This window comes from Oncorhynchus mykiss, chromosome 23 (assembly GCF_057628025.1).
Source record: "Oncorhynchus mykiss isolate SJ-2025 chromosome 23, ASM5762802v1, whole genome shotgun sequence".
Classification (NCBI taxonomy): domain Eukaryota; kingdom Metazoa; phylum Chordata; class Actinopteri; order Salmoniformes; family Salmonidae; genus Oncorhynchus; species Oncorhynchus mykiss.
Genome location: NC_143044.1, coordinates 29,620,907 through 29,637,217, shown reverse-complemented (window position 1 = coordinate 29,637,217; position 16,311 = coordinate 29,620,907). Strand labels below are relative to the sequence as shown.

The window sequence follows — 16,311 nt, the reverse complement described above, 5'->3', positions numbered from 1 at the left end:
CCGAGGACACCCCCGGACAGGGCCAAACAGGAAGGATATAACCCCACCCACTTTGCCAAAGCACAGCCCCCACACCACTAGAGGGATATCTTCAACCACCAACTTACCATCCTGAGACAAGGCTGAGTATAGCCCACAAAGATAAAGATCTCCGCCACGGCACAACCCAAGACGATCACATCGATCATGACGATCACATCAGTGACTCAACCCACTCAGGTGACGCACCCCTCCCAGGGACGGTATGAGAGAGCCCCAGTAAGCCAGTGACTCAGCCCCTGTAATAGGGTTAGAGGCAGAGAATTCCAGTGGAAAGAGGGGAACCGGCCAGGCAGAGACAGCAAGGGCGGTTCGTTGCTCCAGAGCCTTTCCGTTCACCTTCCCACTCCTGGGCCAGAATACACTCAATCATATGACCCACTGAAGAAATGAGTCTTCAGTAAAGACTTAAAGGTTGAGACCGAGTTTGCGTCTCTGACATGGGTAGGCAGACCGTTCCATAAAAATGGAGCTCTATAGGAGAAAGCCCTGCCTCCAGCTGTTTGCTTAGAAATTCTAAGAACAATTAGGAGGCCTGCGTCTTGTGACCGTAGCGTACGTGTAGGTATGTACGGCAGGACCAAATCAGAGAGATAGGCAAGCCCATGTAATGCTTTGTAGGTTAGCAGTAAACCCTTGAAATCAGCCCTTGCTTTGACAGGAAGCCAGTGTAGGGAGGCTAGCACTGGAATAATATGATAAAAAATGTTGGTTCTAGTCAGGATTCTAGCAGCCGTATTTAGCACTAACTGAAGTTTATTTAGTGCTTTATCCGGGTAGCCTGAAAGTAGAGCATTGCAGTAGTTTAACCTAGAAGTGACAAAAGCATGGATTAATTTTTCTGCATCATTTTTGGACAGAAAGTTTCTGATTTTTGCAATGTTACGAAGATGGAAAAAAGCTGTCCTTGAAATGGTCTTGAGATGTTCTTCAAAAGAGAGATCAGGGTCCAGAGTAACACAAAGGTCCTTCACAGTTTTATTTGAGATGACTGTACAACCATTACGATTCATTGTCAGATTCAACAGAAGATCTCTTTGTTTCTTGGGACCTAGAACAAGCATCTCTGTTTTGTCCGAGTTTAAAAGTAGAAAGTTTGCAGCCATCCACTTCCTTATGTCTGAAACACATGCTTCTAGCGAGGGCAATTTTGGGGCTTCACCATGTTTCATTGAAATGTACAGCTGTGTGTCATCCGCATAGCAGTGAAAGTTAACATTATGTTTTCGAATGACATCCCCAAGAGGTAAAATATATAGTGAAAACAATAGTGGTCCTAAAACAGAACCTTGAGGAACACCGAAATGTACAGTTGATTTGTCAGAGGACAAACCATTCACAGAGACAAACTGATATCTTTCCGACAGATAAGATCTAAACCAGGCCAGAACTTGTCCGTGTAGACCAATTTGGGTTTCCAATCTCTCCAAAAGAATGTGGTGATCGATGGTATCAAAAGCAGCACTAAGGTCTAGGATCATGAGGACAGATGCAGAACCTTGGTCTGATGCCATTAAAAGGTAATTTATCACCTTCACAAGTGCAGTCTCAGTGCTATGATGGGGTCTAAAACCAGACTGAAGCATTTCGTATACATTGTTTGTCTTCAGGAAGGCAGTGAGTTGCTGCGCAACAGCCTTTTCTAACATTTTTGAGAGGAATGGAAGATTCGATATAGGCCGATAGTTTTTTATATTTTCTGGGTCAAGGTTTGGCTTTGCAAGCAAAGCACAGGAAGCAGCTCTTTCAGTAGTTTAGTTGGAATAGGGTCCAGTATGCAGCTTGAAGCTTTAGAAGCCATGATTATTTTCATCATTGTGTCAAGAGATATAGTACTAAAACACTTGAGCGTCTCTCTTGATCCTAGGTCCTGGCAGAGTTGTACAGACTCAGGACAACTGAGCTTTGAAGGAATACGCAGATTTAAAGAGGAGTCCGTAATTTGCTTTCTAATAATCATGATCTTTTCCTCAAAGAAGTTCATGAATTTATCACTGCTAAAGTGAAAGTCATCCTCTCTTGGTTAATGCTGCTTTTTAGTTAGCTTTGCGACAGTATCAAAAAGGAATTTTGGATTGTTCTTATTTTCCTCAATTAAGTTAGAAAAATGGGATGATCGAGCAGCAGTAAGGGCTGTTCGGTACTGCACGGTACTGTCTTTCCAAGCTAGTCGGAAGACTTCCAGTTTGGTGTGGCGCCATTTCCGTTCCAATTTTCTGGAAGCTTGCTTCAGAGCTCGGGTATTTTCTGTGTACCAGGGAGCTAGTTTCTTATGAGAAATGTTTTTAGTTTTTAGGGGTGCAACTGCATCTAGGGTATTGCGCAAGGTTAAATTGAGTTCCTCAGTTAGGTGGTTAACTGATTTTTTGTCCTCTGGCGTCCTTGGGTAGACAGAGGGAATCTGGAAGGACATCAAGGAATCTTTGTGTTGTCTGTGAATTTATAGCACGACTTTTGATGTTCCTTGGTTGGGGTCTGAGCAGATTATTTGTTGCAATTGCAAACGTAATAAAATGGTGGTCCGATAGTCCAACATTTATTCCATGGGACAAAACTAGGTCCAGAGTATGACTGTGACAGTGAGTGGGTCCAGAGACATGTTGGACAAAACCCACTGAGTCGATGATGGCTCCGAAAGCCTTTTGGAGTGGGTCTGTGGACTTTTCCATGTGAATATTAAAGTCACCAAAGATTAGAATACTATCTGCTATGACTACAAGGTCCGATAGGAATTCAGGGAACTCAATGAGGAACGCTGTATATGGCCCAGAGCGCCTGTAAACAGTAGCTATAAAAAGTGATTGAGTAGGCTGCATAGATTTCATGACTAGAAGCTTAAAAGACGAAAAAAAAAAATTGTAAATTGAAATTTGCTATCGTAAATGTTAGCAACACCTCCGCCTTTGCGGGATGCACGGGGGATATGGTCACTAGTGTAGCCAGGAGGTGAGGCCTCATTTAACACAGTAAATTCATCAGGCTTAAGCCATGTTTCAGTCAGGCCAATCACATCAAGATTATGATCAGTGATTAGTTAATTGACTATAATTGCCTTTGAAGTAACGGATCTAACATTAAGTAGCCCTATTTTGAGATGTGAGGTATCATGATCTCTTTCAATATTTGGATTAATCCCCTCTACCACACGGAACCCCACTAATCTACTGACCGAACGCAAGAGGTGGCTAATAACAGACCTCCATCCTATGCTAGCTTGCTATCGATGGCCTGGCTAGCTGTCTAAATCGCCGTTACCCCCAACCAACCTCTCCACTCACCGGACCTTTTGATCACTCGACTAAGCATGCCTCTCCTTAATGTCAATATGCCTTGTCCATTGCTGTTCTGGTTAGTGTTTATTGGCTTATTTCACTGTAGAGCCTCTAGTCCTGCTCACTATACCTTATCCAACCTATTAGTTCCACCACCCACACATGCAATGACATCTCCTGGTTTCAATGATGTTTCTAGAGACAAAATCTCTCTCTTCATCACTCAATACCTAGGTTTACCTCCACTGTATTCACATCCTACCATACCTTTGTCTGTACATTATACCTTGATGCTATTTTATCGCCCCCAGAAACCTCCTTTTACTCTCTGTTCCAGACGTTCTAGACGACCAATTCTTATTGCTTTTAGCCGCACCCTTATTCTACTCCTCCTATGTTCCTCTGGCGATGTAGAGGTGAATCCAGGCCCTGCAGTGCCTAGCTCCACTCCTATTCCCCAGGCGCTCTCTTTTGACGACTTCTGTAACCGTAATAGCCTTGGTTTCATGCATGTTAACATTAGAAGCCTCCTCCCTAAGTTTGTTCTATTCATTGCTTTAGCACACTCTGCCAACCCGGATGTTCTAGCTGTGTCTGAATCCTGGCTTAGGAAGACCACCACAAATTCAGAAATTTTAATTCCAAACTACAACATTTTCAGACAAGATAGAACTGCCAAAGGGGGAGGTGTTGCGATCTACTGCAAAGATAGCCTGCAGAGTTCTGTCCTACTATCCAGGTCTGTACCCAAACAATTTGAACTTCTACTTTTAAAAATCCACCTCTCTAAAAACAAGTCTCTCACCGTTGCCGCCTGCTATAGACCACCCTCTGCCCCCAGCTGTGCTCTGGACACCATATGTGAACTGATTGCCCCCCATCTATCTTCAGAGCTCGTGCTGCTAGGCGACCTAAACTGGAACATGCTTAACACCCCAGCCATCCTACAATCTAAACTTGATGCCCTCAATCTCACACAAAATATCAATGAACCTACCAGGTACCTCACCAAAGCCTTAAACATGGGCACCCTCATAGATATCATTCTAACCAACTTGCCCTCTAAATACACCTCTGCTGTCTTCAACCAAGATCTCAGCGATCACTGCCTCATTGCCTGCATTCGTAATGGGTCAGCGGTCAAACGACCTCCACTCATCACTGTAAAACGCTCCCTGAAACACTTCAGCGAGCAGGCCTTTCTAATCGACCTGGCCGGGGTATCCTGGAAGGATATTGATCTCATCCCGTCAGTAGAGGATGCCTGGATATTTTTTTTAAATGCCTTCCTAACCATCTTAAATAAACATGCCCCATTCAAGAAATTTAGAACCAGGAACAGATATAGCCCTTGGTTCTCCCCAGAACTGACTGCCCTTAACCAACACAAAAACATCCTATGGCGTTCTGCATTAGCATCGAACAGCCCCCGTGATATGCAAATGTTCAGGGAAGCTAGAAACCATTATACACAGGCAGTTAGAAAAGCCAAGGCTAGCTTTTTCAAGCAGAAATTTGCTTCCTGCAACACTAACTCAAAAAAGTTCTGGGACACTGTAAAGTCCATGGAGAATAAGAACACCTCCTCCCAGCTGCCCACTGCACTGAAGATAGGAAACACTGTCACCACTGATAAATCCAACATAATTGAGAATTTCAATAAGCATTTTTCTACAGGTGGCCATGCTTTCCACCTGGCTACTCCTACCCCGGTCAACAGCACTGCACCCCCCACAGCAACTCGCCCAAGCCTTCCCCATTTCTCCTTCTCCCAAATCCGTTCAGCTGATGTTCTGAAAGAGCTGCAAAATCTGGACCCCTACAAATCAGCCGGGCTAGACAATCTGGACCCTTTCTTTCTAAAATTATCTGCCGAAATTGTTGCCACCCCTATTACTAGCCTGTTCAACCTCTCTTTCGTGTCGTCTGAGATTCCCAAAGATTGGAAAGCAGCTGCGGTCATCCCCCTCTTCAAAGGGGGTGACACTCTTGACCCAAACTGCTACAGACCTATATCTATCCTACCATGCCTTTCTAAGGTCTTCGAAAGCCAAGTCAACAAACAGATTACCGACCATTTCGAATCTCACCATACCTTCTCTGCTATGCAATCTGGTTTCAGAGCTGGTCATGGGTGCACCTCAGCCACGCTCAAGGTCCTAAACGATATCTTAACCGCCATCGATAAGAAACATTACTGTGCAGCCGTATTCATTGATCTGGCCAAGGCTTTCGACTCTGTCAATCACCACATCCTCATCGGCAGACTCGACAGCCTTGGTTTCTCAAATGATTGTCTTGCCTGGTTCACCAACTACTTCTCTGATAGAGTTCAGTGTGTCAAATCGGAGGGTCTGCTGTCCGGACCTCTGGCAGTCTCTATGGGGGTGCCACAGGGTTCAATTCTTGGACCGACTCTCTTCTCTGTATACATCAATGAGGTCGCTCTTGCTGCTGGTGAGTCTCTGATCCACCTCTACGCAGACGACACCATTCTGTATACTTCTGGCCCTTCTTTGGACACTGTGTTAACAACCCTCCAGGCAAGCTTCAATGCCATACAACTCTCCTTCCGTGGCCTCCAATTGCTCTTAAATACAAGTAAAACTAAATGCATGCTCTTCAACCGATCTCAGCCAAACCCACTGGCTCCATGTCATCTACAAGACCCTGCTAGGTAAAGTCCCCCCTTATCTCAGCTCGCTGGTCACCATAGCATCTCCCACCTGTAGCACACGCTCCAGCAGGTATATCTCTCTAGTCACCCCCAAAACCAATTCTTTCTTTGGCCGCCTCTCCTTCCAGTTCTCTGCTGCCAATGACTGGAACGAACTACAAAAATCTCTGAAACTGGAAACACTTATCTCCCTCACTAGCTTTAAGCACCAACTGTCAGAGCAGCTCACAGATTACTGCACCTGTACATAGCCCACCTATAATTTAGCCCAAACAACTACCTCTTTCCCTACTGTATTTAATTAATTTATTTATTTTGCTCCTTTGCACCCCATTATTTTTATTTCTACTTTGCACATTCTTCCATTGCAAATCTACCATTCCAGTGTTTTATTTGCTGTATTTTATTTACTTTGCCACCATGACCTTTTTTTTGCCTTTACCTCCCTTCTCACCTCATTTGCTCACATCGTATATAGACTTGTTTATACTGTATTATTGACTGTATGTTTGTTTTACTCCATGTGTAACTCTGTGTCGTTGTATCTGTCGAACTGCTTTGCTTTATCTTGGCCAGGTCGCAATTGTAAATGAGAACTTGTTCTCAACTTGCCTACCTGGTTAAATAAAGGTGAAATAAAATAAAAATAAAAATAATGGCAGGAATGGAGGAGGTCTTTATCCTAGTGAGATTGCTAAGGCGAACACCGCCATGTTTAGTTTTGCCCAACCTAGGTCGAGGCACAGACACTGTCTCAATGGTGATAGCTGAGCTGACTACACTGACTGTGCTAGTGGCAGACTCCACTATGCTGGCAGGCTGGCTAACAGCCTGCTGCCTGGCCTGCATCCTATTTCATTGTGGAGCTAGAGGAGTTAGAGCCCTGTCTATGTTGGTAGATAAGATGAGAGCACCCCTCCAGCTAGGATGGAGTCCGTCACTCCTCAGCAGGTCAGGCTTGGTCCTGTTTGTGGGTGAGTCCCAGAAAGAGGGACAATTATCTACAAATTCTATCTTTTGGGAGGGGCAGAAAACAGTTTTCAACCAGCGATTGAGTTGTGAGACTCTGCTGTAGAGCTCATCACTCCCCCTAACTGGGAGGGGGCCAGAGACAATTACTTGTTGCCGACACATCATTCTAGCTGATTTACACGCTGAAGCTATGTTGCGCTTGGTGATCTCTGACTGTTTCATCCTAACATCGTTGGTACCGACGTGGATAACAAATCTCTATACTCTCTACACTCGCCAGTTTTAGCTTTAGCCAGCACCATCTTCAGATTAGCCTTAACGTCGGTAGCCCTGCCACCTGGTAAACAGTGTATGATCGCTGGATGATTTGTTTGAAGTCTAATACTGCGGGTAATGGAGTTGCCAATGACTAGAGTTTTCAATTTGTCAGAGCTAATGGTGGGAAGCTTCGGCGTCTCAGACCCCGTAACGGGAGGAGTAGAGACAAGAGAAGGCTCGGCCTCTGACTCCGACTTGCTGCTTAATGGGGAAAACCGGTTGAAAGTTTCTGTCGGCTGAATGAGCGACACCGGTTGAGCATTCCTACAGCATTTCCTCCCAGAAACCGTGAGAAAGTTGTCCGGGTGCGGGGACTGTGCCAGGGGATTTATACTACTATCTGTACTTACTGGTGGCACAGACGCTGTTTCATCCTTTCCTACACTGAAATTACCCTTGCCTAACGATTGCGTCTGAAGCTGGGCTTGTAGCACAGCTATCCTCGCCGTAAGGCGATCGTTCTCCTGTATATTATGAGTACAGCGACTGCAATTAGAAGGCATCATGTTAATGTTACTACTTAGCTTCGGCTGTTGGAGGTCCTGACGAACCATGTCCAGATAAAGCGTCCAGAGTGAAAAAGTTGAGGGAAAAAACTAAAATATAAATGGTAATTAAAAAGTAAAAACTGTAAAGTTGTCAGGTAGCAAAATAGGTTGGCAACAAAACGCACAGCAAGTTGTGACCGGAAATCCTGGCTAACTGGCGGCTCTGGCAGATCCTGGCGGATCCTGGCTGAATGGCGGATCCTGGCTGAGTGGCGGATCCCGGCTGAATGGCGGCTCTGGCAGATCCCGGCTGACAGGCGGGAGACTAGCAGATCCCGGCTGACAGGCGGGAGATTCTAGCAGATCCCGGCTGACAGGCGGGAGAATCTAGCAGCTCTGGACAGGCGGGAGACTCTAGCAGCTCTGGACAGGCGGGAGACTCTAGCAGCTCTGGACAGGCGGGAGACTCTAGCAGGTCTGGACAGGCGGGAGACTCTAGCAGGTCTGGACAGGCGGGAGACTCTAGCAGCTCTGGACAGGCAGAAGACTCTAGCAGCTCTGGACAGGCGGGAGACTCTAGCAGCTCTGGACAGGCGGGAGACTCTAGCAGCTCTGGAGAGGAGGAAGGCTCTGGCAGCGCTGGACAGGCGAGGCGCACTGTAGGCCTGGTGCGTGGTGCTGGCACTGGTGGTATTGGGCCGAGGACACGCACAGGAAGCCTGGTGCGGGGAGCTGCCACCGGAGGGCTGGTGTGTGGAGGTGGCACTGGATGGACCGGACCGTGAAGGCATACTGGAGAACTTGAGAGCAGGGCTGGCACCAACCGCAGGGCAACCACCAACCTGGCTGGATCTTCACCCTAGCCCGGCATATGTGGGGAGCTGGGATGTAGCGCACCGGGCTAAGCACGCGTACTGGGGACACCGTGCGTTCCACCACATAACACGGTGCCTGACTAGTACCACGCCCACCACGGTTAGCACTGCTAGGAGCACTGTAGCGCTGACCTGGCACAGGAGGCTTGGTGCGTGAGGCTGGCACAATCTTTACCAGACGACTAGCACGCACCTCAAGGCGAGTATGGAGAGCTGACCCAGGTGCCATCAAATCCCCGACACGCTCCGTCGGGCGAATTCCTTGCCTCATGCACCAACACAGCAACTCCCTCATAACTCTCTCCTCCAATTTCCCCATTAACGCCTTCACGGTCTCTGCTTCGCTCACCTCCAACACCGGTTCTGGTTCTGGTTTCCTCCTTGGCTCCTTACGATAAACAGGGGGAGTTGGCTCAGGTCTGACTCCTGACTCTGCCACACTCTCCCTGTCCCCCCCCCCCCCAAGAAATTTTTGGGGCTGACTCTCGGGCTTCCATCCTCGCCCCCGTGCTGCCTCCTCAAACCAGCGCCTCTCCGCTTTGGCTGCCTCCAGCTTTGCCTTTGGGCGGCTCCTGCTGCCGCTGCCTGTCACCACGCCGCTTGGTCCTGTTTGGTGGGTGATTCTGTTACGGTTTTCCTCCTGGGAAGGAGAGGAGGACCAAAATGCAGCGTGGTTATGGTTGAACATCTTCAATAAAGATGATAACGTGAACAATATACATATACAAAATAAGAAAATGTGGAAAAACCGAAACAGTCCTAACTGGTGCAAAACACAGAGACAGGAAACAATCACCCACAAAATACCCAAAGAATGTGGCTGCCTAAATATGGTTCCCAATCAGAGACAACGATAAACACCTGCCTCTGATTGAGAACCACTCTAGGCAACCATAGACTTACCTAGAACACTAAACTGAACACAACCCCATCAATCTACAAAACCCCTAGACATGACAAACACATAATCACCCATGTCACACCCTGGCCTAACCAAAATAATAAAGAAAACACAGAATACTAAGGCCAGGGCGTGACAAGTGGCTTCCATCTGGTCACTCAACCATAAAGGCCCGATTGTTGGAGTGCTGCAGAGATGGTTGTCCTTCTGGAAGGTTCTCCCATCTTCACAAAGGAACTCCAGGTTCTTGGTCAGGGAGGTGACCCAAGGTCCTTCTTCCCTGATTGCTCAGTTTGGCCGGGCTGCCAGCTCTAGAAAAAGTTTTGGTGGTTCCAAACTTCTTTCATTTGAGAATGATGGAGGCCACTGTGTTCTTGGGGACCTTCAATGCTGCAGGAATGTGTTGGTACTCTTCCCCAGTTCTGTGCCCGGACACAATCCTGTCTCGGTGCTCAACAGACAATTCCTTCAACCTCATGGCTTGGTTTTTGCTCTGATATGCACTGTCAACTGTGGGACCTTAAATAGACAGGTGTGAGGTGTCCAATCAAGTATGATCAATGGAAACAGGATGCACCTGAGCTCAATTTCGAGATTCAAAGCAAAGGGTCTGAACACTTATGTAAACAAGGTATTTTGTTTTTTAAATTTTTATACATTTGCTAATATCTCTTAAAACCTCTTTTCACTTTGTCATTATGTGGTATTGTCTGTAGATTGCTGTGGATTTTTTTTATGTCATCCATATTTTAATAAGGCTGTAATGTAACAAAATGTGGAAAAAGTCAAGGGGTCTGAATACTTTCCAAAGGCATACAGAGCTTTTGAGATAAATGTGGCCATTGTATAAGGACTGACACAGTGTCATGGGATACTCATTGAAGCAACGCTTATTTCCCAAATGGCTGCCCTTCCTGTTCTTGCATGGATAGAATGTCTTGATACTAATTACTGAAACTAAAACTTTTTGAATGAGACAGTAACAAGTGCCAACAGCAGTTACTAATACAGTTATCATGTTGAGGCCTTTTGTCCTTGCAACACCTCTTGTGTTCCCCAACTGACTGCAAACAAAATCCACGTGTGAATGTTTTCCATTAGTTTTGTTCATTTAAAGACTATAATCAATGAAAGGAATGAAAAGCTATTACTTACCTGAGTGAAACCCAGCGAGGGAGCTAAGAAGCCTGGCATTCTGATTGGCCCCATCAAACAGTTCCACTGAGTCATTCATTGCTGTCTGAAAGTAGGCAAACTGCCCAAATACCACTGAGGAGGCAAAATGGGAACATCATACAGGTTCTCTCAGTACATGTAAAATGTGGCTACAAAACAATCATATCCCCAAACGGTAAATTGAGTGCTTAAAATGGCAAATTGGGATTTGGTGTCTTGTCAACAATGACACAAAGCTAACGTGCTAACCACTTGTCTACCAAAACCATTCTTGTTATACTGTAGGCTGGGGCCGACTCAGGTCTCAGGGTGGGTGATGTCACTACACAATGGGCTAGCCAACACTGTTTAACTAGCGATTTCACATCTGTTACACCATATCATGCATGATAAACACTGAGGCATTGATAAATATCTTATGCAATGAGAGATGTTTTGGATGTCTTACCTGCTGCATATCACTCACTATTAAGAAAGCATGACTTGTGTGAGGACAAACAAGAACCAGCGCCATCTCTAGCATACCTTGTCCATGATTCAGCAATTCATGACTGATCTATGCTTTCCATAAGCCTGAATATGAGGAGATTTCAGGGATGTCAATTTAAAATAGTCTAGAGAATTGTATTGGATTCACTGTTTGTCCACCATGCCTCCTAAAGGTCTGAACCAATAATTTAATATCAGACCATTTCTTACATGTATGTGTTACATTGATTTGTCTTGCCATCCAGGTCTGCAATTTGTCATTTTGCACATACTGTACGTATATATTAAATTTTCTGTAAAATTGTAACTACTACGTGCCCATCTCAGTGATATACAATTATTATTATTATTATTTTTTTTTAATAGGTCACTCTAATTATATCTACAGCCACCGCACACCATGTGCGTAACAGTCATTAAGGCGGGTATTCCAACAGTTTCCAACGTAATCTTTTTTACTGTTGCATAGGTTTTAACTCGGATCGATTTTGTATGCATATAATATTTTCTGAACATATGTACCTTTAATTATGAATGAAAATGCGCAAAAGTTAATTGAATTGTTTCCACACCCACCATGTGTCATGGGCGTGATGGTCATGTGAGGTGAAATGTGTACGTTATATTTTGGGATGTGAGCACTGTCAGTTCACCTGACAATAATTTGTTTTGGATCTAAATGACATCAATAAAGCAGTGAATTAGGAGCAAAAACAGTGTGCAGGCCTTGGATTTTAGCTAATGTTAGCTTTGCTAGCTATTTCTGACAACTTTTCTAGCTAACGACAACATTTCCATCGGTCTAATGTAAATGTGATGACATGATGATGATGGCTAAGCTGTTTCCTACTAAATATTTGCATACTTTAGCAATGTCATCATATTTCCAGGCCACCGGTGTAATTTAGGTGAAACAGTCATTAGCTCACGTTCTACTTTTGGACATTAATGTGACTGCGGAGTCTGTAGAATGCTGATCACAATGGAAACGATGCGATCGAGTGACGGAGGAGCAACCCACGAATATGCAGATAAATCAGAGGTGTAAAACTAGTCAAGCGTAGCATAAGTTTAAGTGTTGCATTAATAATGATGCTTTTGATTAACCTCACCAAATTCTCCAGAGACAGTGATATAGTAGGAGCAGGTTTGCCCAGCGGTGTAGTTGTGGGGGAAGTTAGGAGATAGTACCACGCCTTCAGATCCATTATAATGGCCACCACAAGGAGCTGAAAGATAACAAAACAACCTCAGTGTACTCAATTTCCAGAGACAATAATCCTGAAAGGACAAGCACCATGGATTAGCATGGGATAAAAGTCAGTGCACTAGCTGCGAGCTGTTGTGTTGGAACAAGGATGTTCTAGGATAGATCTAAACTCACTGTACAGAATATCAACAGTTTCAGACCAACATTAAGCCTATCAGTCCCGAGCCCCGAGCAAAAATCAGCTTTTTATTTATCTGACTTTCATATATCTGTATGTCCAGCCCTTATATTTACAATTTACAAAAGTGTTTTACCAATTTATTTTCAGGACAACCAGGCCACAAGCAAAACACAAAACAATTTTAAATAAAGAGTTGTATTCATGAGTTGTATTTTGTTTTATTTATTCAATGTCAATAAAAAAAGGTCAGCCAAAGCAAAAACCTGATACAAATGAATTTATATGAATGCTGCAATTACAGAAATTGTTTTTCTCAGTGGAAAATGAATATCCAACTAGCCACTGGCAACTGTGTGGAGTTTGTAGTCTGTGACACCAACTATGTGAGTTTATTACAGTATTATAGACACTATGTCCTTGGATTTCCTATGACCTTCTATGTAGAAGAACCCCTTACCTTCTAACGACTCTTGTGTAGCTTGTGAGCATCATAGAGCATGTGAGTGTTTGTGAGAATCTCAGCTTTTCATAGATAGCTTTTAATACTTTGTAGCTCAAACTGTTCAGACTCTACAGGCGTTTTTGTAAAAAGACCCAGCCCGGGCCCCTTTGGGAACCGGTCTTGTCTCACAAACACCGCTCTAGCTCAGCTCCTGTTAATCACACAGACAACTGATGCAGAAGAAATAGACATATCCAACAGTACAACCCAGAAGTCTGTAGCTCAAACAAACAATGTTTAAAATAGGTATGAAGTCCAAATTGACTGGCATGTTAAAGTTGCCCTTAAGCATGTGTAAATTCTTAATATGGCCTGTAATGGGTCCAAAGATTAAATATACTGATGTCAATGGCTCCATGGAAACAAACGTGCCTTCACTTTAAAGGGTAATTTCACCCAGGCTCTGTCATGGCATATAGTCTTTACGATATTAACAACATTACGTTTTTTATCATAAACATCACAATTATCCAAACCACAAGCTGACTAGCAAATTTAAATTTCACTGGTAGAATCGTGAAGTTTCGAATCCCTGTGTATTCGTCTGCTCATAGTGAACCACTAAGTGTGGCATTCATAGTGAATGCTGATACCGCCCACTAGGTAGAGGAGGCTAGTGGCATTGTTACTTCGAACGACCAACACACAGTAATCTCAGAAATTCCATCATGCCCATGTGGTGTTCTGTGCATGGCTGTGCTAATTAGCATCACTAAATTGGCAGCTTCTTCAAGGTGAAGAAGGCACAGTATTAGAATAGCTAGCCATTCTAATAGAGATCAATACAATTAGTGGGGTGGTTAAATTGTGTATTGTTGTGTATTTTGTTTTAGGTGGTACAGAATTGGATTCTACCAACATGAGCTACCAACCCCTAGCTCCGCACAAGGTAAAGGTAAGTTAGCCAAAATATTTACAAGCTGATGGCTAAGATACACTATGCATGATATAAACATGAATTGGGTAGTGTTTGTATGGTTTGTGTTTGTGTTATGGGGTTACAGGTGGTTAAAGGTACCCTGAGGACCACGGAGTAGCTTCCAGACCATGTAATCAATTTAGTCTATACCTCTTCTCCTTTTAACCTGAGTTGCACAAAAAGAAGGTATCTGGAGCCATTCCACAGTGCCCTGCTGAAAAATACCCCAAAGCGGGGGAATTTTGGGCACACAAGCATGAGTGAGCGGACACACCTTACGGTTATGGTGCACAACAAGATTGTGGGACAGAAACCAGCAAGAGATACTGAAAGGTATAAAGTCAAGACTACAACCGTAATGACACAACCATCTCATTAATCTCTGCAGATTCTCTAACCACAATACAATGACATGTCTACCCCTGCAAAGGGCTACTATTGGCAAGAATGATCTGTCAAAGTCAATGGGCTGGGGGAGGTTTTACAGGCAGTACTTTGAGATGAGGAAAGGGTGTTTTGGTTGTGCAGGTTTGTGCTTAGACAGTAAATATATTGTTGTGTATGTGAGCGATTGATGTGCCATTTCTCTTCAATCTCCCATACACAACTATTAATGTGTGTAAGAACTGCCTTCCTAAGACTATTTACACCTTCTTTAGCCCCCCCCCAGTCCATTCCTTTTTTTGACTGATCTTTCCTCTCAAAAGCAGCTGCCAATGTCCCCTCATTGTCCCTAAACAATACGCTAGCTGGTCTCATTCAGTTGATACCTTTACCAATAGGTGTGTTGCCCTAGGTCCCTTCCACAAAAAGTGCAAAATGCTAAGACCACATCCATGTCTACACCACTTTCAGCAGAGATGTATCCATAAGCACAAAGAGCCTCAGCTTCCCCAGCCCACCGTTGCCAGTGTGCAGAAGCCAGATAAAGGACTATGGCTGCAGTTACACAGGCAGCGCAATTCTGATATTTTTTCATAAATTGGTCTTTTGACCAATCAGATCAGTTCTGACACAGATCTGATGTGATTAAGACCAATTATTTGGGCTGCCTGTGTAAACGCAGCTAGTGTGGTTCAGCATAAGACCATGTAGAAAAGGGGTCTCCAACCATGTTTCTGGAGAGCTACCCTCCTGTAGGTTTTCGATTGTAACTAACCTGGTTCAGCTTATCAACCAGCTAATTATTAGAATCAGGTGTGCTAGATAGATTAGGATTGGATTGAAAACCTACAGGATGGTAGCTCTCCAGGAACAGGGTTGGAGAGCCCTGATGTAGAACCACCATGAAATAAATATGGATATTTTCTATCAATCTTTGAAATGTGTCTGCCTTTATGGATTCACATAATATATTTATATAAACTGTACAGGGGCCAAGGCTCTGTAGCATAAAACAGATGCTAGACATTAAGATATCCAACATTTTTTGTTTATTTGTCCAAATCTAAAATACAGGCGAGTGTCCACTATTTAATGCTACCTCAAGAGAACTGGGTATTCAAAAACGATGTTATATGGTAAAAGTAACATACAAAAAACATTAGTATGAACAGTGTAGTGCAGTTCAGTGTGTCTGAGTGTGTCAGGTGTAGAGGCACACAAGTGCAGAGAATTGTAGCTACAGATTGTTACACCAGATAATGTGATTCACCCAAAGACATCTCGTCTATTTGACATCATGTCCTATTTCAGGTCTTCTCTCATTGATCGAGACAGGTGGGTGTCTACCCCAAAGTCCTGCATGTCATGATGACAGAGACCTGTCTCGATCAATGTGCGAGAAGACTTGCGGTGCACATATTGTTGTATTACTTTTTTAATAACAGAGCATTTTCTAAAATCAAACTGACCCCTTCAACCGGACACAGACATTTTATGAGACACCTGTTTCCCCAAATCAAAAACGAAGATTGCTACTGTAGGTTGGTCAAAACATCTCTGTGCAACACCAAACAGTACCTATCCTGTAACTCCCAGTAATGGATACTTTGGTTAAATCACATGATATTGTTTAACAATCTGTAGCTAAGAGAACTGGTGATCAGCAAATGATGGGAGAGGTGGTCTTGATGAAATTGCCATTCCAAAGAAACATATAGTATGTTCAGAGAATACTTGTAAAGCTGTGGGAGGAGTGTTGTCATGATCAAACTGCCATTCAGCTCCTCATGAGTCATCTGCTTGAAATCCAGCATAATGTCTAATCCCGAGTTCATGGGATACAGTTCTGCAATAATGACACATGCAGGCAAAAGAATGTTGCTTCTGTATCTAGAAACCACTCCAGGA

The 16,311-nt window shown here is 44.1% G+C and overlaps 1 protein-coding gene across 1 annotated transcript in view; it reads right to left on the bottom strand.

The window, feature by feature from the left end:
* Window positions 1–16,311, bottom strand: part of LOC110502713 (CUB and sushi domain-containing protein 1) — a 500,827-nt gene that overhangs the window by 103,094 nt on the left and 381,422 nt on the right. The window contains exons 31-32 of the mRNA XM_090217249.1: window positions 12,320–12,436; window positions 10,698–10,811 (exon numbers count right to left, since the gene is read on the bottom strand). Coding sequence (XP_090073375.1) covers window positions 10,698–10,811; window positions 12,320–12,436 — 231 coding nt within the window. The remainder of the gene's footprint in view (window positions 1–10,697; window positions 10,812–12,319; window positions 12,437–16,311) is intronic.